Source organism: Dermacentor andersoni, chromosome 7 (assembly GCF_023375885.2).
Source record: "Dermacentor andersoni chromosome 7, qqDerAnde1_hic_scaffold, whole genome shotgun sequence".
Taxonomy (NCBI): domain Eukaryota; kingdom Metazoa; phylum Arthropoda; class Arachnida; order Ixodida; family Ixodidae; genus Dermacentor; species Dermacentor andersoni.
In genome coordinates, this window is record NC_092820.1 from 162,751,196 (window position 1) to 162,775,011 (window position 23,816).

Sequence of the window (23,816 nt, forward strand, 5' to 3'; positions counted from 1 at the left end):
CGCTCCGTTTTTAGAAGATGGTGACATTAGACGTCAGTTAGACAATGCAACTTATCAGTGCGCGCGCTTATAACGTTCGTCAAACACTTCAAAGATGAATCTTGAATGCGGGAAGAACGGGCACCGATTTATTCATGTTGCACAAAGGAGATTCCTGGTTTTGTCGCTGGTTATTTATTATTTTTTCCCTTTCTTATTGTTGCTAATTTTGGACACCAGGTGGTTTCTGCTGTCATTTCACTTTCTTATTTTCTCTTTCTTTATTTGCATTTCGCCTTTGCACTAGTGTTTTCTTTTTGTCATATTCTTATTTCTGGGGCGAATAATTAACCCTCAATTATAATGCCCTACATCTGGTATAAGTTTTTGTTATAAATAAACAAATACAGCGTTTCTTGCGGCTTTTATTGTAACATAGCGCGCATGGTGTAAACTGAAGTCATGGCAGCCCTTAGGAGATATAATAAATAAAAGATGGGCAATTGAATTTTCTAACAGCCAAGTTGTCAGCTTCATTCTGAAGGCTCCGATACAGGTAGCATAAGGTAACAATAAAATAGCCAGAAATACGGTACATATAGGCTTGAAAAGATATACTATAGATCAATAAGAAACAAACATCGGTGCATAAAGCTGGCAAATAATAATTTATCTGGCATAATTTCAAATGGTCTTTACAGGGGAGGCATTCTGTAAGAGTCTTTCTAGTGGACATGCCCATTTGGTCAGCTGCTGAAGTGCTCGTTGGTTGTGGTGGGCTGCGCGTGCACATCAACCAGGCGCCACAGCCAGTCAGCACTTCAGCACTTGACGAAAGGGGCGTGTCCACTTGATGGACTCTTACAGAATGCCTCCCATGGACAAGATCTTAGAGAGCGCTGTAAACCGCGCCACACTTTGCACGATTTTTCTTTTCTTGCTAAAGTTCTCTCCAAGAATGCGTAATCGGTGACTCAGAAGTCCGAAACAAGAAAGAGAATGCACCTCCTAAATCGACTGGCGAAGCCGGAGATCGATAAAGGTAGAGACTAGTTGCTATCATAGATCGCACTGTTGTCCTTCACGGACCTTTCCACCGCGCACTCATTCGAAATCCTCAAACGTCTCTTACCACATCTCCGGGCATTCGTTCCTAACGAAATAAACCGTAGTGGTCGTTATTGCTCATGCGTCTACGGAGCTTGGTTTCTCCGGAGGGAACACATTTTTCACAACCTTCCCTTCCCTACCTTGACATCCCTGCATAGCGCCGCATACGCCGCCATCGTCGTGTTGAGTCACTGGCAGTACCTTCAGCTTGTTGCATACAGCTAGTGCAGCCCGTATGACCGCTTCAGCGTTTTTCTTTGTGCGTGCTTACTGTGAGAATTTTGCGTTACTTCTCATTTTCTTATCCACGTCCCCCTTTCCCCAGAGCAAGGTAGTCAAACAGGCTGAGTCTGGTTAACAACCCTGCCTTACCCTTATTGCATCTCTCTCTCTCTCTCTCTCTCTTCCTCTATCTGGATATTACGCTGTCACTTAGCGATTAGGCGCTGAGCCGTGCTCCCTAAAAACTATCGCGGAAAATAGCGCCTTTTCCTCTTCACAAACACTCTCTCTCTATCTATCTCTCTATCTCTTAGCGATGTAGCAGATTAGTGGATCTTTCATGTATCCATTTCAACACCGTATGTCGCATTGAAAGTAGTAACCTGTGACCTTCCACGGTTTACCACCAAGGCGGTCCTTATACAGTGATCCAAGCTACTGCAGGCGCACGTTACCGATGTCACTTGCTTACAGCTCAGCTCTCGCATGTACAGACTGCAGTCTCCACGTGGCTAGCGGGTGTCCGGGTGTAGACTCTGGCGCCCTGCATCAGCGAGTGCACCCAGGTGGTGACATCCGTATCGGCAACCCGACGGAGACCGCGTTCCGTGCACGGCGCAGCCGCATGCAGCTCCAGCGATTCTATTTGAGCGGCATCTGCTCGGCCACCCCACCTCCTTTTTTTCTACGACAGAACCCCAACTACGAAGAAGGTTGAGCAAGACTAGAAGAGGAGTCCCGTTGTCCGAACGACGCACTGTTCTCGCGGTCTTCGCTCGAGTCCTCGTCGCTGACGCTCACTGTGACGAGGCGCGGCACCCTGGTCTGTCGGACCGGCGGCGCGCCCAGCTTGGCCTGCAGCGGCCTTGGCGGCAGCAGGCTCGCGGATTCGCCCTCCTGCGGCTTGCACAGGAGCGCGATTACGCCGGCGGCTGTCTGAACAGCCAGCGACGTCCACGGCACCGGCTCCTTCGCTGTCCGGGCCGGTCTCCTGGACGGCCCCGACGACGTCCTTCGGAGCTTTGGCGTCGCTTCCGCCGCGAGTCTTTGACCGGCGTCGGTTGGGGAAGCGGCTCCTTTGGCCTCTTGGCTAGCGGACGCGTTCTTGTCCCTGTTCGGCTTGCCGCTGGTCTTCGCGCCCTCCTGCAGCTGCGGCTGAGTGAGGTTTGTCGAGGATCGGGAAGTAGTCATCGACCTTGTCCTGCGTGTAATGACAAATAATGCTGACGTGGTAACAGCCCGAGTTTTCCGGACCTTAGCGCGCCAAAACTTGCGAAGGCATTAGGTGATCTTGCGATGGACTAAACGCGTGAAATCGTGATTCACATAGGGTGGGAAGTTTGGCTCGTTGGTGGTTCATGGCTATATAGGTACAGTGTAAGAGAGATATGAACGCACAGCCTATATAGAAGCACGCAGCGCTGCACGCATGTCTACTTCTGTCAGTCCTATCTTCCTCGCGCTGTACCTATAGTCGTTATTTACATCTCCCGCATCGTTGCGTACTCTCTGCACGCAACCGTACTGAGTACCCGAACTCATAGCCAAGTGTCGTATTATTCGCCAAATAACCTAAAAAATAGAAAATTTGGGTATTTTTTACGTTCTTCTTCTTTAACAGTTAAAAATGTTGCACAAATTTCCGAAGTATGTTTGCAACTGCACGGTGCTGCGCAAGCTATACCCTGCCATTCAGATGCCGTGCACTGGCGTTCTATTTTCAGATAGAACTGCGCACAACATCGTGCTCAGTTGCAAATGAATAAGTACAAATAAATAAAAATAAAGTAGGCGATGAAAACGATGACTCTCTCACACCATAATCGTTCGCCCCTTGCCTCAAGAGCAATAGAGAGAGAGGCGAAAGAAAGGAGAAAGGCAAGACGGTTGTAACCATAGCAAAAATTACGGTTTGTTACCCTACATAGAGGTACGGGGTGGAAGTAATAAGGTAAGAAGGAAATAAAGGGACAGAGAGCACAAGTTACCTGAGGAGCAGGTTCTGCGATGTTGTTGCCTCTTTCCTGCGGGCCGTGACCCCTGGAGCACTAACGCCGGCTGCCTGCTGCTGCTGTTGCACAGCTCTGATGCGGTGGAATCGCGTGTAATTCTCGTTGCTGAGATCCGAGATTGGCGGCCTCGCAAAGGGCGGCTCGTACAGCTGCACTGCCATCGTGGTCGCTCGAGGGTCGCTCCCTGCTGCGGCGGCACTCTTGGAGCTGCAAGCACGCGTCGGTCAGGCAAAAAGACCAACCGATTGAGCGAGACGTATGCACAAGATACACGGTATAACGTTCGCCCGTCAGCGGTCGTGCACATGTGGAGGCAAAAGTACTTTTCGAAGCTTCTCAGAAGCTTACATGCCTCGTAATGGGGCTCAGTGCAGGGCAGATCTTCTACAAAATATGAACTAAGTGGTTAAGGTGTTCTATTTAGAACCGCAAATTCAACGGACTAGACTACTTTAACTAGTCAAAGGTCTCACTGCGACGTGTGATAATAAAGAAATTAGGAGGCGTATGCTGCTCACGGCAAACCTCGGAACACATATCCACGAGAGCAGCATGCCCATGCAATGATTCCTTTAAACCACCTTATCAAAGCACTTAATTTCATATGCTCAGTATCGTATCCTGTTAAAGGGAGCCCCTAATTTGTATCCTGCAATCAATTACAGCTGAGATATGCGTTGAAAGCCCGTATATTATTTTAGTACGCATGGTGTCTGCCTAATGCCCCATGTGGGCAGCTTTTCTTGTGACGTGGTCGAGAAGATATTGTAGTTATAAGCAATTTATTGCCACTTAGATGGTCCCTATAAGAGGGGATCATTGCTCAGAAGTGAACCACTTCCTTTGTGCCCATGTGCGTCAACACGTATAACACATCTACGTCATTGCGTGCATAAATTACGTTATCACGGAAACAGATGGCCCACATCTTGGGATCACAGCACTTGGTAACGCGTACTAAAGATGTCATTCACTTCGACGTCATTCAAATGACGTAAAAAACGCGACATGTAGCCTGCCGTTCATGGCATATTATTTTTTGTCATTTTTCCCTGAAACGTCACGTGCGCATGGCCCAATTAAGACGTCGCCCTGCGCTCTTTCAAAAAGTATGACGGTCAACTGTCAATGAGGAGTAAAGAAGTATCGCTTAAACGTTCGTAAAATCAACAAAGACGTATACAGGTCAAACGCAGTCCGACCTCTGACTTCGCGCCGCGGGGATCTGCTGCAGCTGCTGAACCCTGGCCACCGCGGGCGCCAGTGGGCGTTCCTTGAAGGGCGAGGCGTTGGCACCCTGACCCCTCGGAGACCTGGTCGGCGAAGACTTGGCCGACGAGGACGACACCGACGCGGCGGTCGTCGCCTCCTCTCCCGACAGGCTGCCTCGGTGCATGACGGCGGACTTGCTCCGGTGGAACGTGGTGTGCTCGAAGCTCACGCCTCGGACGAGAGCGGCCCTCGCGCTGGGCGACGGGCCCGCACCCCTGGCCCGTCCTCCGCCGGACAGGGTTCTCGAGGCGGTGGCGCCGCTGGTGGCGGTGGCAGCAGCGGGGTCGTCGGCGCCGACGTTGAAGCGAACCACCTGTGGAGCACACAGCCGAAGGACATATGCCACATTTGTCTGGCTGCCATATGCAGGCACTACAGACCTGCGCTGTTCCTTTACAAAACATTTTTTTTTCCCACGCGTGCTGCTGCTGTGTTCTTGCTAAAATTTTGCAGAAAGATCGCATTTTATGGTCTGGATTGTTCAATATAAAACTTGGAACTGTCACTTGCCTTTTTGTCGGTAAAAAAAAAAAAAGCAGTGCCTATTTGCATTCGTCTAAGCTTACCTCGCACCCCCTCCTCCCCCAACTTAGTGATTAATGAAAACCAATCTCGAAGACTATGCTTTTCCGCAATGCGGAAGGCGGAAGGAACATATCCGTCATGTTTTAAACATCACTCACTGCAATGGACGCAGGCAAATTTCGTTTTTTTTTTTACAATGCAGGCAAGTAATAGGGCCAAGTGTGGTATTGAAGGATCCGGATCCTAGAATACAATCTTGTTGGGAAATTTGAAATCTTGTTGAAATTTGAAATGTGTGTGTGTGTGTGTGTGTGTGTGTGTGTGCGTGTGCGTGTGTGTGTGTGCGTGTGTGTGTGTGATTTTAAGAGAAGGATGCAGGCCTCTGTATATAGATACACAAAGGCTTCATCCTCATTTCACCTCCACCTTCAGTGCCAGCCGCCATGTTACAGATGTGACGATATGGCAGCTAACTTCGAACCGGACCGTGAAGCCGTGACCCCGGCGGCTCAGGTGTCATGCACCTGTGCGCCAAGTAGCTGGTTCGGTTTTTACCGAGAAGGTGGCGACGACTTCCCGATGGGGGTCAAACGCTAAAGTGCCCCGCGACTATTTCCGCGCGCGTTAGCAGACCCTAGGTTGTCGAAATTAACCTGAAGCGCTCCGGTACTGCGTTCCTCATAGCATTGAGAACAAAAAAAAAATTGATCAAATCATTTTGCATGTACGCGTGGTGCTGGTGGATCATGAAGATTACGATGACGACGATCAAACTATGGCGCAAGCAAAAATTCATTAATTGAACAGACTTTTAAAACTAAATAAATGAAACGAAGAAGAGTAGGAAATAGGGAGCGTGATTTGACAGTAAGACGCGGACGTTATGATTTCTGTTTCAATCAAACGGGACTACAACGACAACGAAAAGAAACCTGCCAAACCGAGTAAGATAAAGGAACAAATAAAAGGGGCTTCTTGGACATTCTTCGATGGCGCCTTTTTTCATTCACTCAGCGGCGAGGAGCAGCAAGCGTCAACGCAATGCGCCCGCTTCCTCCGTTAAAGGAAATAAAGGAAAATGCCCGCAGCGCCATCTGACCTGTGGCGGTGCGTTCTTGGGAAGGTCCTCGGCGCGAAGCACGGCCGACCGCGTGCGGTGGAACTTGCACGTCGGAGACGGCGTCGCCTCCGCCTTGGCGGCCACGTCCTGCGGACCGCCGTCTGCGGCCAGTGTCTGCGAGGCCTCGACCTCGCTCCTGAGGTCCACCGCCGAGCCGGGTCCCGCCCTGAGGACGTCGCTCCGTGTCCGGTGCAGCTGCACGGCCCTGGGGCGCAACAACGAGAAGGCAGCTTGCACAGAACTCACCAGCCGCGTGTAAAAAAAAAAAATGTTGTATATAGCTTGTTCGCCCAAAGCTACCACACATAAAGTCACATCGTTTTCTTTTCCCTGATCTACATGTGACACTAGGGAGATTTTGACGCTTTTGTTAGGCGAAGTGTGCAAGAGAACGTAAAGCTAATGAACCGAAAAGGTGCATGGGAAGAAGTTTGAGTTTTCGAGCCACTTGGAGGCGCTAATTCTAAAACTCCGTACTGACTCGAAAAAAAAAAAGGAAAAATAATACATAAAACGAGACAAGTAACAAGGCCAAATGACGAAAATTCCTCCTGTCGTCTTTCTTGTATTCGTTTCGTTTTCGTGGTGTGTTTTTTCCTACTTATGAGCGTGTACATCCGGTCACAGAAGTTTACGGCACACAAATACCACCACAAACGAGAATTTCTTCTTTGTTAGGGCATGGCGCTCGTAAATAGCTCACCGTGTAGGTCACAAAGGCTATACTACTGTTAGATGCTAGTTTTCAGGGGAGTTCAGCCTTTTCGCAAATACCATGTCCCGTAAATATTTGTGGTTTTCTGTACCGACTCAGCCGACAGCTTAGTTTGCCAGTACTACTATGCGCAAATATTTATACACTTAAATAAAACAAATAATTAAATTTGCTAGCGTTCTCTTTTTTTTGCTACATTTGGCAAAGCGCTCCTCAAATGGTGGACAAGAGTGTACACAAGAGAGACAAAATCGAGAGGTTACATTCGTTCGTTCATCGACATGTTGATTTCACAACCCGCCGAACCCGACGTCAACAAACAAGGAGCCCGAGCCCAGCCGAGCACACCACTGTCGGGGCTGTTACGGTGGCGAAATATTCTTTTTTTTTCACATACATGACATTTTATTTACCACGTTGAATTAAAAGCTAGTTTAAAAGTTCTGCAGAAACACTTATGACTACTTACGTCTGGAAATGCGAAAGCATTGTACCGTTTGTAGACCTCGGAACGTCGTGAACGCGCTCATTTTGTACACTCATGACGCGGCGCCACCTCCTCCCCATTGGCCGTGCCGTACTAGGCCACATGTTTAGTAAGCCAGATGACTTCGACGTGACGTGTGCAATGACGCACGCACATAGGCGCACCTTTAGTCAGCCAGAACCGTGGAACCGCCATGGCGTCAAGAAAGCGTGCTCATTCCGCAACCCGGAGGCCCGAGCTCAACTACCACCCAGATCGAAATGTGCCAAATTTTCTTTTCAAAGCCATTGATTTACTTTGTTTACAGGAACCTCCCTGAGAAATTTGGCGTCATACCGAGCATTTCTTGACGGGTTTTTACTCTTCGCGCCGTCGGTCATTTTTGGTGCCCTCTTGCAGTCACGCCGACTACGATGGAATTACGCTCAATGGGGCATGTAATGCTCTCGCATTAAACTACGACGCCTACGATATTAGCAAAACACACACACATCATAAGTTATCACGCAAGAACAACAAGTTGTCCGATGACTTGGGGCTTCGCACAAATATTTCAAATTCTTCAAACTCTGCGTGTCACTCTCGAGGACCATTACGCCTCATCACCCATGTGCTGGGCTCCGTACGTGGCCCGGCCTGCCCGACAGAAAAATACAGTGACCCTGCCCTGGCCCAGTCGACATGACGTTGGGCTGCCCGAGCGCAGCCCGTGGACCGTGTCGGGCTATCGCGAGCGACCCGGTGCGCCCTCGCACACCTCAAATTCGAACACCCCTAGTTCTTGCTAAAAATCGAGCCCCTCTATATTCCCAATTTCTCAAGTATTATTGCGCAACAAAAAAGCCACGGACGTAAGACACACCAAGCCACTCTTACGTCCGTGTCCTTTTTGTTACGCAATAATACTCGAGTAATGGATGAGCAACTTGCCCGGAATGCTGCTCTCATTAAGTTCATTCATAAATTTCATTTATGATTTGCACGCCAGTAACGATATACGCGGAGGCAGAGTGGGCGGGTGAAACGATTAGGGAGCCTCCGTGTACCGCGTTTTACACGGAGCGGTACATGGGGGCTCCCTAGAAACGATTAGGGAGCAGCAGCACATACACGTCCGGCGGCGAGTTCTTTCCTGGACACGTGCACCGAGGTGAGGACGTCCGTCTGCTGTCGCCGCCCGGCGAGCTCCCTTCGTTCTGCGAAGAGCCGGCGTCCCCGCTTCCGGCCTCTTCCCGGACCCCTTCCGGCGGAAATGTGGAAGCCTCGTCGCCGGAAACGACGGAGACCACGGCGCCGTTGCCGCCGTTGTCCTCGACCACCACTTCCGTGGGTCGGTAGTCGGACTTGGTGCTGCCGGACCGCGAACACCTGCCGTTCTCCTTGTGACCTGCGTGGAGGGACCGGTCACGATCCGTATGCGTTTCTCGTGATTACACATCTCTAATAGCCAGTCACTCCGCATCGCGATTTTCGCAAGTTGTATTTTAGGTTTGACGTAATAGAACGCGAAGCAAAATGAAGCGTGAATAGAACAAGGAAAAAATGCGGCAGATCCAACTAGTTGGAATCTATATACAGCGAAGCTTTGTGTGAGTGCATAACGAGTCGAAATACGAGCACACGCATGGCACGCACGCATGCATGCACACACACACACGCGCGCACGCGTTGGCGGGCGGGCGCACACAAATTATACCGGGTCTTTTGTTAAGCGGAGTTGCCGACTACTAGCGAGTACGACGGACGCCTTGAACGCATCATGATTTCAGAGGCAGCATGCGCACACGTACGTAGCGCCATTCGAATCCATTCTATCCGCAAGAAGCGTTTACTTCATCATTACCGTGCTGCCGCGGATGCGTGAAGGCGAGCTTTCTGGTTCTTTTTCTTTCCCCCGCACGACCGGTGGGGCCGCCGCTGCCACTATCGGGTGGAGGCGAGCGCCATCTAATAGTGGTCTAAGAAACACAGCGGCGCTAGTGCTCCGCTGTGATTGGTTGGCCTACTCGGCAAGGGAACAGCCAGACCGTAGCACCCGTTCGCAAAGAAAAGCTTTGCTTTTAGGGGAAATGTGACGGTGTCTTACAACAACGCAGCCTGCGTGGGAGCCCCAAGGCGTATGGCTAGAACCAGCAAGCAGGCCCCTAGTACTTATGGAGAATTAAGGTGCGGAATTCGCTTGTCCAGCTTCCTGTCTTTGCTGTATCAGTTGTTGAGATTGGCATAAATCTGCAAAGACTTTACAGAGAAGCTGTTAGCCTCTCGTCAGTCGGTATTTTTCGTGTCCATGTCCATGGGCAAAAATGTGGGCTGATCCCGGAGGTGCAATACCGGGCCGACGCGCGGGGGAAGTGAAGCAGGCTTGAAGCACTCCGCAAAGTGAATCGAAAAGTGCGTACATTCTTTGGAATCACGCTTACAACATTCATAACAGCATTCGTTTAAATAAAGAACAGGTATAAAACAAGCAACCGAACCACATAATTGATGAAAAAGCGCTCCTGATAGCTATGCGAAGCACGTAGCGCTCCCGGCATACGTTTCCTGGTAAAGATTACCGTTGCGCAAGCTTCCGCGGCGATGGCAGCTTGCGACGTGCGAGTGACGTCACTAGCCTTTCGTATATAAAAGAATCAGCCTAGAAACTGATTTAATTGTTGTTGCAGCACCGCTACGGGTAGGCAACGCATAGTTAGGAATTCCGAGGAGCAGCGTGAAACGGGGAGCGGCAAAGGTAAATACCACGGCAATACCACCAGCGGCGGCGTGCAGTCAAAATTACCAATACTACCATTACTCTAAAGCAATAAAGCATTGCTTAGCAGTTGTATTGGTGGTATTCAACTGCTTCGCTGGACATCCACATTTGCACGGGCGGGATGGCGAGTGAATTCTTGTTTATAGCTGTTAACTACGGAGTCTGAATAGTACTTCACTAGTAGATAATAAATACCACTTATTGCTAGCTACAGTTGATTCATACTTCTCATGGTGTAATGTACCACGCGAAACAAAAAAGTTATGTGTTTAGAAAAAGTTTATTTCGACAAGAGACGATACGAACACTGAGTCACAATCACGGCACAATTTCACCGGTACGATAACATGTAAGAAACGAAACACAGCACGTTTTCCACGTAAGTAATGTCCGAGTCCTCACGCACCAACATATAAACACGTATACCTAGAGAAAAGCACAGTTACACATAAACTAAATGCCATATGTACAAAATGATTTTCAATATATACAGTGTACACAATAGTTATGTACAATGATGATGTGATAGAACACTTTACACAATTTCGAAGTGATGTGCACGAGATGTGTATATACAAAATGATCATGTACACTAGAGGACACACACACAGAAATCACGGGCACCTGCATTCTATGTGCATTAAACTAATACTTCTGATGGTCTGGCTACAAGAACCAGGCTGGACGAAAATTCAGCCATACGCGTCCATCAGCCACCGACAGGAAACGACATGACCACTGTCGAAGGAACTCTTCTTCTCCAAGGAAGAACAACTCCTCCGACAGAAACGATAGTAGCTCAGAGTAGAGCCTCCCCATAAGTGGAAACAGAGCACGGTGACGACGTCCCATGGCAACTGCCTCGCACCGGTTACGCCATAGACAGAAGGCCCCCGCAGCAATTACAAGTCGCGCGAAGCGGCCACGTGAGCAGCGACCAGATGTAATAAAGCGGTTAACTCCAAGGCCACGAAATCCAGTGTGCACGGCCCTCCAGAATATCCTGGCAACGACGCATTGCAGCAGTACATGTTTATTAGATTCTTGAAGGGGGCAATTGGGACACTGCGAAGATGGGACAACGCCCCACCGCTCAAGCCTGTCCCGAGTTGGAAGCACTTGCCACCCTAGACGCCACATGAAGTCGCGTAGGTGGCCAGGCAAAAATGACGCCGTTATCGCATCCCACGACACATTATTGGAACGTGCGAGGCGCGCTGGGGGAACTAGAGGAAGCAGTAAGGCTGACATAGTATCTACTACACGGTTTTGTAGAACGTCTACATCAGGACATACCTGTTGTATGTGGCGATAAAATGCCACGGCCGTACAGTAAAATGTAGGTGCGTTTAACACCTGTGGTCCGTGATTTAAGTGTACGCCCGGTAACATGTAGCGAATTTTCGTGCCAAGGAAATAGCAAGCGAGTTCACGCGCTGGACACTGATCATGCTGTAATAGACGGAGCAGAAATCGCAGAGCAAGCAGCCGGCAGCGGACAGACACGGATGGGAAGGCGAACCCACCGCGAGAGCGTGGTTGGCCAAGCGCCGCGCGACAGACCAGTTCTGTACGGCCCGACCAGAAGAAGGCACCAAGAAGGGACTGCAAGGACCTAGTAACCCGCAATGGTGGCTGTACGACGTGACAAACGTACCACACTCGGCCGCAAAATACAGACTGCGCTAAGTACCTTCTTTCTGATAGGGGTAAATCATACCCTTGAACATCTTCAATATTTCGCCTTACATCTTCAAGAATTGAGAGCCACACAGAGTCTGATATGCCATTAGAGGTGTAGTCAAGGCCTAAAATGCGAAGAGAATTGCTCTTTTGAAGACGGAAAAGGGGACTTAGGCGTGTCTGTGGCGAACCAATGAACAAATAACGACATTTTGAAAAATTTAGCGCAGCACCTGAAATATTTCCGTACTCAGTGAAAATTCGAAGGCGACGGGTTAAGCTATCTTCATTCCTGAGATACAATGTGATGTCATCGGCGAAGGCTGTCACCTTCACAACACCGCTACCAGGCAGTGGGAGACCGCACACGTAAGGGTCTCTGACTATTGAGCGCAGAAATGGTTCAAGGCTGAGCACAAAGAGTACTGGGGATAGAGGGCACCCTTGACGAACGCCACGAGTAACGGGAAACGGTGCACTTTCTCGACCATCAAGGAACAATGTACTTCGGATATTTGAATAGGTATTCCTAATAAGTTCAACAAAATTTGACGAGAAGCCGAACGAGGTCAGTACATTAAAAATGTAGTTATGTTCAAGGCGATCGAATGCCTTTTCTTGATCTAGTGAAACTAAGAGACCACGTGCCGACCTGGTCAGCGTGTATGTCATTATGTCACGCGTAACGAACGAAAGACTGTGTATCTCTCTGCCAGGGACTGCGCATGCCTGATGGTGTCCTATTAGGGAAGGCATCAGGCTTCTCAAGCGCCGGGTGAGAACAGCTGTGAAGGTTTTGTAGTCAACGTTGAGAAGCGTGATTGGCCTCCATTCCTCTGGGCGAACTGATGACGGATCGTGCTTAGGTATTAGCACAATGCGACCATCCCGAAAACTAAGCGGGAAATCAAAGTTCTCAAAGCAATGGCTGATGACAGATACGAAAGTGGCACCAATATCTTCCCAGAACGTTAGATAAAACTCAACGGGTAACCCATCCGGCCCTGGGGCCGAGCCACGCTTCATGGAAGATAATGCTGCCTTCACTTCCTCGGCTGATGGTCGTGCACAAAGACGGTCAGCTACCTCAGGTGGAACCTGAGGCAGACCACTAAGCAATGTGTGAAATCCTCGAGAGCCAGAATCTATTTGCATGGTCGTACGCGCCATGTTTTCAAAGTGCGTTACGAAGAGCGAATAATCACGCGTGGGAGGTGATGTAACAGGAAGTGCTCTTGGGGCAGCAGAACCGAATGCATTCGGCTCTCTAAAAAGCGAGTTTCTTGAAAAACGCAGAACTTCGGGGTGTGCACTCGGATTACGTCTGCATCGCCAAGCAGCAGCTGACAAAGACGACGCCGCGATGAGGCGTTGGAAACGCCTCCGTAGCTCACGCTGCCAGGACCGCATCAACGGAGTCAGTTGATTGACCCGAAGGGCGATGCGGAGCTTCGTGGCAGTATCTGTTGTGTGCGCGCGAAACCAAGCACGCGTGTTATCGCGTGCTGTCTGCGCATGCTCTCTGCCCGGCTATCTCTTATCGGGTAGCCCGTGCTGGTTTTAAAAGACCGCTCGCACGGGCCCACCGCGCGCAGTATGTAACCTGTTGGCTGCCTGCCAAGTAACAGGAATAAACGTTCTTTCGACGCTACGTCTACGCCGCCCAGTTCTTGGATGCCAGACATGACATATTGGCGACGAGGATGGGATCACCGCCGTACGGAATTCGCAGTGTGAAGAACCTGGCCTCTGTGTAAAAGCTTCCCGCCACGAAGATTTCCCTGCGGTGAAATTCCTGAAACTGGCATCACGGCAGCCGAAACTTCCAAGTGAGTCATGAGTCACATCGGCCACATTGAACCTTTCGACGAGACCACGAGTGACTGGCGCTCGTACGAGGAAAGGTTGAAAGCCTATCTTTTGGTCAACGATGTTCCAGTAGCAAAGAAGGTTCCTGCGTTCCTGAGTCTCATCGGCGCGAAGACCTACGCGCTGCTCAAGTCGCTGACGGCACCGGACGCACCGTCGTCACGAGATTTTGACAGTCTCCTGAAACTCCTGAGCGATCACCTGGCACCGCAGTCGTCTGTCATCGCAGAGCGTGCTAAATTTTACAAGCGGTCACAGCGAAGCGGTGAGTCCATTACCGAATTTGTCGCGGAACTTCGAAGGCTGGTGCAGAGTTGCGAATTTGGAAGTTTCTTGGATGAAGCGCTCCGGGACTGTTTCGTTTGCGGCCTGCTCCGCGAGGACATTCAGCGTGTGTTGTTCACGGAAGACAAAAAGCTAACCTTCCAAAAGGCCGTAGATAGAGCTCTTGCCATGTAAACTGCAACGATTAGCGCGGCGTTCACGCATAACAGCGCATCCCCGGCGTACGAAGTGAATAAGGTTCGAGGCGAAAAGCAGTCTGTGATGTCGGCAAGCTGCTTCCGTTGCGGGTCACCCAATCACTCTAGCGAAGCATGCCCTCATATCGGCGATACATGTTACAATTGTAACCGAAAAGGGCATATTCAACGCGCCTGCAGGAAAGGAAAGAAAGCTAGGGAGGCAAAGCTCCGGAAACGTGTGAAGATGCTCACGTCCGTCCGAAACGAGTCGTCTGTCTCACTTAAATCATTCAACGCAGACCCATTTACTGTACCCGTGAACGTTGACGGTGTCCTACTGACGATGGAGCTTGACACCGGCGCAGCCGTATCCGTCATATCATGGCGCGAATTCCAGAGGTTGTTTCCACGTAAGCGACTTCAGCCAGCATCGTTAAAGCTGCGCACGTATACTGGGGCCATAGTAAAACCGAAGGGTCTGGCGAAAGTCGTCGTGCGCCACAACGACCAGTGCGTGGAGCTTCCCCTGTACGTCGTGGACTCTACAGGACCGGCACTCCTCGGCAGAGAATGGTTGCAAGATATTCGTTTGGATTGGAAGAACCTAGTTTTTTTTAATCACCTTGGTCTCTCTCGAGAAATATCAAAGCACTGGCAAGAAAAGCTGGAAGCCATGCTAGAAAGCCATTCCGAACTTTTCAAGGATGAGCTAGGTACCATCACGGAAGAGCAGGCCGAGCTTGTCCTTCGCGAAGGGTCACAGCCGAAGTTTGTAAAGGCAAGAAGCGTTCCCTTTGCTCTGCAACGTGCAGTAGAAGCGGAACTTGTGAAAATGGAGAAGCTTGGCATCATAACGCCTGTTGCTACAAGCGAATACGCAACGCCCTTGGTACCGGTAGTGAAGAGGGATGGAAGCCTCCGACTGTGTGGCGATTATAAAACCACCGTCAATCCCTGTCTAGAAGTAGACCGCTACCCGCTACCTCGGATAGATGACCTTCTCGCAGCGCTTGCAGGAGGGGAGGAATTTTCGAAGATTGACCTGAGTAGGGCCTACCAGCAGGTAGTTATGGCGGAAGGCTCCCGGAAACTACTGACGATAAACACGCATAAGGGCTTGTATACTATGAACCGTCTGGCTTTCGGCATTTCGTCCGCCCCAAGCATATTTCAAAGAATTATGGACAACATGCTGAAAGGGTTGGAAGGAGTCAGTTGCTACCTTGACGACATCCTGGTCACAGGCAAGACCAAGCGAGAGCACTTCCGTAACTTGGAAGCCGTCTTGTCAAGATTGCAGGAACGCGGTGTGCGCATCCGGCGCGATAAGTGCTCGTTCTTTCAACGAGAGCTCCGTTATCTGGGCCACGTCATCAACGCCGAGGGTGTTTGCGCATCGCCTGAAAAGGTACTGGCACTACTAAATGCGCCTGCTCCAAAAGACAAGCAGCAACTGCAGTCATTCCTTGGGATGGTCAATTATTACGGCAAGTTTGTTCAGCGTCTCTCGACTTTGGCACAGCCGTTGTACAGGCTGCTAAAGCAAACAACGGAGTGGACGTGGGATGCGTCATGCCAGCTTGCTTTCACGGAGATAAAAGCAGCTATGGCTTCCCCTCCAGTTCTTGCCCATTATGATCCGAAGCGACCGCTTCAACTTGCCTGCGACGCATCTCAGTACGGTATAGGCGCAGTTCTTTCGCAGAAAATGATAAATGGATCAGTTCGACCGGTTGCCTACGCATCCCGCACCTTGTCAAGTGCCGAAAAGAACTACAGTCAGATCGAGAAAGAAGCCCTTGCCCTCGTATTCGGCGTAAAGAAGTTTCACTTCTACGTCTACGGTAGGTTCTTCACGCTTGTGACTGACCATAAACCACTGCAAACAATTCTCGGCCCGAAAACAGGCATTCCTGCGATGGCAGCTGCCCGCATGCAGCGTTGGGCGCTGACGCTGTCAGCCTACAACTATGCTCTTGAATTCAAGAAATCTTCCGATAATGCGGAAGCAGACTGTTTATCGCGCTTGCCGTTCGACAGCAGCGAAAAGCAATCAGAAGAAGAAAGCGAAATTTTTTATTCGCTTCGTTTGGAAACGCTGCCTGTCACAGGCCAAGACATCGCTCGTGAAACGAGGCGTGATCCATTACTAAGCAAGGTACTGAACTTCACAAGTGCTGGCTGGCCGTCGCACGTCGCTGAGAAGGAGTTGAAACATTTCTTCGACAAGCGTTTGGAGCTCACAGTTCATCAAGGGTGTTTAATGTACGGCATGAGAGTAGTTGTGCCTTCAAAACACCGAGCCTTCTTGCTTGAGGAACTTCATCAGGGTCATCCCGGTATCGTAAGATGCAAAGAACTCGCGAGGAGCTACGTCTGGTGGCCTGGTATCGACGCGGACCTAGAGCAACACGTGAAGAAATGTGAAGAGTGTCAACAGCAACGGAACGAACCAGCACCGGCTCCGCTTCATCCATGGTCATGGCCGACTTCGCCGTGGCAAAGAGTTCACTTGGATTTTGCTGGACCCATGAAAGACAAAATGTTCCTTGTTGCGGTGGACGCACACTCAAAATGGCCGGAAGTTTATGTCATGCAGAGGACTACGGCGTACCACACAATTCAGTGTCTCCAAGACCTGTTCTCGCGTTTTGGCGTACCCGAGACCATCGTGACCGACAACGGACCACAGTTCGTTTCCGAAGAATTCAAGAGCTTCGTCAAAGGCTTCGGTGGTCGTCATATCGTGAGTGCAGCGTACCATCCAAGCACGAATGGCCTTGCGGAGAGATTTGTACAGACAATGAAATCTGCGTTGCGGAAAGGACGACCACAAGACTCCTTGCAGGCAACCTTACAGACGTTCCTGGTGACGTACCGTAACACGCCGCATGCGACTACAAGAGAAACTCCAGCAAACCTTTTCATAGGTAGACGACTGCGCACGAGACTCGACGCAGTCAAGCCTTCTGTCGGGGGAAGAGTGGCTCAGCAACAGCTCTCCGATATGGTGCGACGCAAGGCACGTGAGCGACTTTTCAACATCAATGATGAGGTCCTCGTGAGGAATTACAGAGGTCCTGAGAAATGGGTCCCTGGCACTATCATTCAGCAGTCTGGCCCCGTTTCATACAAGGTTCGCGTTAGAACGAATCATGGGGTGCTCATTTGGCGTCGTCATTAAGACCAGCTACTGCTCAGCATCGACAGCTCAAAGCAGAGCATCACGGAAGATTTTATTCCAGACTTCAGGGATCCTGAGAGCGCCAACGAGCCATTTCCAGCTGCGGCCCCTGCGGCAACGACCGACCCTCCAGGGGAGCGACGCTATCCACAGAGGGACCGGCGACCTCCTGACAGATATCAGCCATAGCATTAGTTGCATTGTATAATGTGGCAAAAGGACTTTGTGCTCATTAGGAGGAAGGAGATGTTGTGTGCGCGCGAAACCAAGCACGCGTGTTATCGCGTGCTGTCTGCGCATGCTCTCTGCCCGGCTATCTCTTATCGGGTAGCCCGTGCTGGTTTTAAAAGACCGCTCGCACGGGCCCACCGCGCGCAGTATGTAACCTGTTGGCTGCCTGCCAAGTAACAGGAATAAACGTTCTTTCGACGCTACGTCTACGCCGCCCAGTTCTTGGATGCCAGACATGACAGTATCCGCCAGTTCTTCTGACATACGTCGTCTGAGTGCACGTCCTTCAACTGAACAGTGCAGACGCCACTGCACCTTGAGCGTATCCCATGACTCTCGGTCAGATCTAGAAACAGAGGCGCCCAAGACTCTTGACAAACAAGAGCGCGAGCGTGCGTCATGTAGAACGCGGATGTCCAGACGCCAGGGTTTTACTGATGAGGAAGCAGGGAAACGAATTTCAAGTATTACTGGTTTGTGGTCGGAAATATAAACAGGGGATAAAGGAAACATTACCACATCAGACCGGGTGACATACTGAGCTAAACTGCTTGGCACATAGGCACGGTCTAACCTGCTTGACGACGCACCGCGTCGCCAGGTCCAGGCAAATAAAGAACCATGAAAAAGTTGATATGTATCCAGCAACGAAAAATGCTGGACGAGGCGACGCAACTCCCGTGCGTTCCAATCAGGGCGACCCCAGCCCGGGCCTTGCACATCTGCTCGCGTGTCTAAGACGCAGTTAAAATCCCCAATGAGCACCACGTGACGACCGTCAAGGAAATACACGTCCAGGTCACGGAAAAAATCATTGGACATAATGGCCTGCGCGGGTCCATATATGCACAAAATCCGTAACCTAAATGAAGATAGTACACAATCAAATGCCAATATTCGCCCAGTCCCATCATAAAAGACATGATGATCTCGCAAAAGAGCTCTGTTGAAAATAATAATACCAACTCCGCTAGATCGTGATGTCGCGAAAGAGAAGAAACAGTCTAGGTTAAAAGTGCGTTTGAAAGTAAGGACATGTCCAATGGTGAAAAAATTTGTTTCTTGTAAACACAGTATGTCACAATTTTTTGCGCGGGCCACGCTGATAATTTCGGCTTGTTTTACAGGGCTTCGGAACCCTTGAGCATTTAATGAAATAATCTTGAGGGTGTCAGCCATAATTAATTAAATGTATCACCAAACTGACCTGGTCGTGTTGTTCAAGTCGGCGCCCTGGGAACAAGTCCAGGGGTTAAGCAGTGCACGCGTCACTTCTTCGACCCTCTCGAAGAAGGCCGAGGTTTTTTGGGCCGCTGTAACTCGGCACGGCGATCGGGGCCGCCGTCCGAGCCAGAGGCTGACGCATGAGCGCGCTTTACGTCTCGTGGGGCCGCCATTTCTATGTCGAGTTCATCCAGGCTTGGCGAGAGTCCAACGCTGCTATCAACTCCGAGACTGAAGCTGTTTTCTGATGAGGATGATGTCGGTAGCGGTAGGGCGGCGGGATTGATTTCATCGTCGCCGACAACTTCGGCAGCTGGGGGCTCGTTCAGATGTAATGGTTGCGCCGTTGTAGGAGATGTAATTGAGGCGGATGAAGCCACAGCAGATTTCGTGGGTATATCGACTGTAGTGATTGCAGGGTCAGGTGTTTTATCTGCATTTAAAACATTGCTGCGATCAGGAGGACTGATGGTAGCAGCCGGAGTGGAGGCGCTTTCGGCCACAGTACGCGTGTCATTCGCTGCTTGGAAAGCCAGCGAACATGGCGTGTTGCGATCCGCCACGTCATGGTCTTCTTTCTCAGTAGATGAGGCCGGCGAAGATGGCGCGCTGTGACTACCCGAGCTGCATGCCTCTTCTTTTTCATTTCTTGACGCTGCTTCTTGCGGTGTCAGTGCGATTTCTTTGGTTACGGCGTCACGCGCAGTCGCAACCGCAGTTGACGCCGGCGGTAAGGGTGGAAAGGCTCCAGCAGCAGCGTCTGAGTATGAACGCCGCACAGGGCACGCGACCGTAGGGTGACTATCCCCGCAACGCCGACAAGGACGGTCACACCCGTCGCTTTCGTGGCCATGGACGCCACAACGGCCACAGAACGCGGCGGTGCACTGTGCACGGTAGTGGTCGCTGGAACCGCACCGACGACACACGCGTTGCAAGCCGCGGTAGTCGAACGTCACACGATGACCAGAGACTCGCAGATAATTTGGGACCGGGGTTCTGGTACTCATTTCCATACGCACGAAGCGTGTACCCGTGAGCACGCCACGTCGTCCGCTCATAAGACCAGCGTTGACAGACAGAACCTTGCCGTACGGTGATAGTGCCTGGACGAGGACTTCGTTCGGGACGAAGGACGGTAAAAAGAGGCAGGTTACGTTGGTTACCTGCGGGCCGACGGTGACGACGGGACAACGCTCGCCACCGATGACGAGGCAGCCAGCATCGACGATTAGAGTCATGGAAGCCATGCTCTTGACGGTGACTTGGAAGTTGAGGCCTCCCATGTGCTGAACGCAGTAGACCTCAGAGAGGCCAACTATTGAGGCCGTCGCGTCGACGACGGTCTCGGGACCATTCCCCGTAGGGACAACAACATCGAAGACGTGGGCCTTCGAGGGAGTCCACGACGCTGTAGGCGCCATGGCGTGAGAGGTGGACGTCCCCGACGTGGAACACGCTGGGGCGTCGGTAGAAGCGCTTGTTCCGTGTTCCGTGCGATAACAGGGGAATACGTCTTGATTGTATGACCACTTTATAGTTTTATCGCCCCTAGCCATACAAATTATTCTATCTAACCTTGTAAGTGGAGCCGGTTAAGCGGGACACGAGAAACAGTAATTATTAATTACTGCATTAAAAAAGGAGCTACAAAGTTGCTGTTTATTCGAGTGTTGCATACGCAAGGAAACTTTTATATTATGATTATTTATCGTTACTTTTCAAAGCAGAAAGCCAGCACTCCGACGCAGGTTGCGTCACTGGCTATTCTTCAATTGACATTTGAAACTGGGGATATGCGCGCCGCCGCACGCCAAAAGCCAACGCACGTTATTGTCCACTACAGATTCGTTCCTCCACTACGTATGTTCTACGTGCTTGCATGCATACAATAGCGGTCACCTTTGAAGTCGATGCATAGGCCGAAGAGGAATTCGGCGGGCACGAAGACCAGCACGAGGCCGACGCCGGCGAGGGACAGTCCCAGCCGGTGGTTTACGTACAGGCTGCTCATGCCGGCAAAGAACAGCACGATGCCCAGCACCATCTTGATGGTGATGGAGTTGCGGAGCACTCGGGAGAAGCCGCCGCCCAGCAGACGGCTTGGACGCGTCTGCAGCACAAGCATGGCCGGGGCTGCGACAAACAGACGACGAACAGTCAGGAACCCGCAGTGACCGATGCCCGTCTCGTTTCGGCCCCGTCTAGTGAAACGGTGTTATATACAACAACACCAGGACGCCTTGTTAAAACAAAAAAGAAATCGTGGCAGGCTTTCATTTCTTAAATGTCACTAAATCGCGCACTGCATTTCATGCGAGGTCTTGAGAGCATGTCTAATGACCGTGCTCTAACTCGAAACTTGGGAGAAAAACTGGCTGCATCTTTGAGCACAGTGTGCCTACGACAGCTGCAAAAGGAAAGCGTTTCATAAATTCATTTTTTTATATTGGCAAGTAAAGAATGCATTGCGCGAACAATGAAATAATGAAATGGACGGGGTGAACGCTGTCATTATGGACACGGGCTGTAGCAACACGCTGCTTCGACTTCCCGCCTTGACAGCTGTTTTTCTTTTTTAAATCTTTTATTTCGTTTCTAAAAAAATATTTGCGGTACGCTGTAGACAAGCTCGAAACAAGTGTCCATCGCAGGGTTACTGTCGACTGCGGCATAATCATACCTGCCAGCTTGCGAATGTTACAATTCGTGACATGCCGCGGGAGGCGAGATTAGGGACGAAAGTGGGACGATAGCGCACAATGTTTTAACTTCCCTGAACTTGTCCTTAGCGCATGCCTTTCAGGGTTACGTACGGACTTGATTAACGATACTGTAAGTTTATTCGCCCCACACCAAGCAGCAACAAACTGGGAACACTTAATAGTGACTAGCAACAAACTGTTTCTAGATCACATGGGCTTTCTTTAGCGACTTCGCCGTTGCCAATTTCACCTGCTTCAACAACTTTTTTTGTATAAGCTTGCTCGAAACAAGTGTCCTTCGAGCATAAGTTCACCATAAAAAAAAAAGGAAAATTTTTTGCAACGGCAGGTTCGCGTGCGCGGAGACGGAGGCGCGATACATTTTCGCATACAGCATTGATTTTTTTTTTTCGTAAATCTCGACGCGAGATTCTTAAAATCGTAAAAGCGGCCCAAATTCGTAAATTTTATGAGAAAAATTCGGGTGAGTTGGCAGGTATGTATTGCCAGTAGTACAAAATAAATTGTGGGGTTTTACATGCCAAAACCACTTTCTGATTATGAGGCACGCCGTAGTGGAGGACTCCGGAAATTTCGACCATCTGGGGTTCTTTAACGTGCACCTAAACCTAAGCACTCGGGTGTTTTCGCATTTCGCCTCCATCGAAATGCGGCCGCCATGGCCGGGATTCGACCCCGCGACCTCGTGTTCAGCAGCCCAACACCATAGCCACTGAGCAACCGCGGCGTGTTTGCTAGTAGTACAAGTGCACAGCTAGCTTGAGGAGAGCCACTTGAACAAATACGGGAATGAGCTCGCGTTCGCAAGATATGCGAGAGTTCTTGTATTATAGTAACGTGTGACCACGGCGTCTCCGTCTGAAAACTATAACCATGTTATATGCGCCACCTCTGCTGAATTTATTCTCTTTAAATTCTAGCGCCGAAATTATTACTCTTGTTAGACAGCAATAGTATTGACTGCCTCGTTATTTGTTCCGCTTACGGTCGGGTTTAGGCTAACCTTTAATTACCTGAATTCTTTTATCGAAATAAAGTTACTTCATTTAGGCTTTGAACTGTTTGTAAACTGTTTGTTTACTGTTGGGAGAATGAGAATGTCCAAACTTGCTTTCATGCTATATTCAGCGATGTGTGCACCTGAACGTATGCATCGATGTGCAAGATATCCACATTCCTGCAAGATGAACGTTACCTGTGCTGAGCTAAGTTTTCCAAGCATGAGACGGCTCATAAGTGTCGCATAAGTCGTTGCAAAAAAACTACGCATGACTTTACGAATCCAGGTTAACCTGCTTAAGCGCCGTGATGAGCGGCTGAAGAGATTAACTGTTTAGGTGCAATGTCTTCCAGTGACAAGGCGAAGGCTTATTCTATTTTGCGGCTGCTATTCGAGTTTGCACTGATAAATGGGTTGAACAGGGAAAGTAAATGTAGGTTGGGAGGGGTTTCAACGTCTAGCTGAGGTCGATGAGAGAGAGAGAGAGAGAGAACTTTATAGAAAAGTCGATGAAAGACAATGTCTTCCTGGGTGAGCCTACAGGCAGAATTTGGCGCATGAACCGCATGTTTAGTCGTGAGAGCCGCACTGGAGTGTCAGCGTTTGATCGACATCAAGTATTTGAAGTTGAATCGCTTTCCAAGTGTTTGTCATCAGTTATCATCATCACAATCATCGTCGTCGTCATAAGCATCAACGCCATCACTGTCGTCATCATCTTTTCATGGCTTTTTGTCCGTGCCCCTAAGCATCTCAGGATGTTTGAATAAACTGATTTGATTTGATTTCATCATCGTCAACGTCATTATAGTCATCACACACTCAATTACCCCAGTCGCACATACTCAGTAACCATAGGACTACATACCCAGTGGGACATGCTCAGCAACCCCAAGGGTCCATACCTTGTGGCGCATTACCTATGCAGTAGCCTCAGTTACACTTATATTTAGACTGCACTTTATTCGGGTTCGGCTCACGAAAGGGGCGAGAAAATGGTTAGAAACGGACATATCCATTACGAGAAAGTGGTGATACTCGCCAGGGAAGGCATGCATCGTCTAGAAGAAGAAAAAAATGTGCAGAAACGCAATTCTTAGTCGGTATAGTTTCGTACTGCACACAAGGAGCAGTGAAGCGTGCCAGTTTTGTGTAATGTTCGAGAAGACCGGGTCGTCTTTATGCCTCTTGAAGCAAGCGAAGCGATCGGCCGTCGGTGTTCGGCACGCTTACGT

General features: G+C 50.0%; 1 protein-coding gene across 1 annotated transcript in view; it reads right to left on the reverse strand.

The window, feature by feature from the left end:
- Window positions 1–384: 384 nt before the first annotated feature.
- The window catches only part of LOC126533136 (uncharacterized), a 77,349-nt gene continuing 53,917 nt past the window's right edge, over window positions 385–23,816 (reverse strand). Inside the window, exons 2-7 of the mRNA XM_050180410.3 lie at window positions 20,758–20,991; window positions 8,553–8,829; window positions 6,220–6,445; window positions 4,526–4,908; window positions 3,300–3,530; window positions 385–2,512 (exon numbers count right to left, since the gene is read on the reverse strand). Of these exons, the coding sequence (XP_050036367.1) occupies window positions 2,014–2,512; window positions 3,300–3,530; window positions 4,526–4,908; window positions 6,220–6,445; window positions 8,553–8,829; window positions 20,758–20,991 (1,850 nt within the window). The 3' untranslated portion in view covers window positions 385–2,013. The remainder of the gene's footprint in view (window positions 2,513–3,299; window positions 3,531–4,525; window positions 4,909–6,219; window positions 6,446–8,552; window positions 8,830–20,757; window positions 20,992–23,816) is intronic.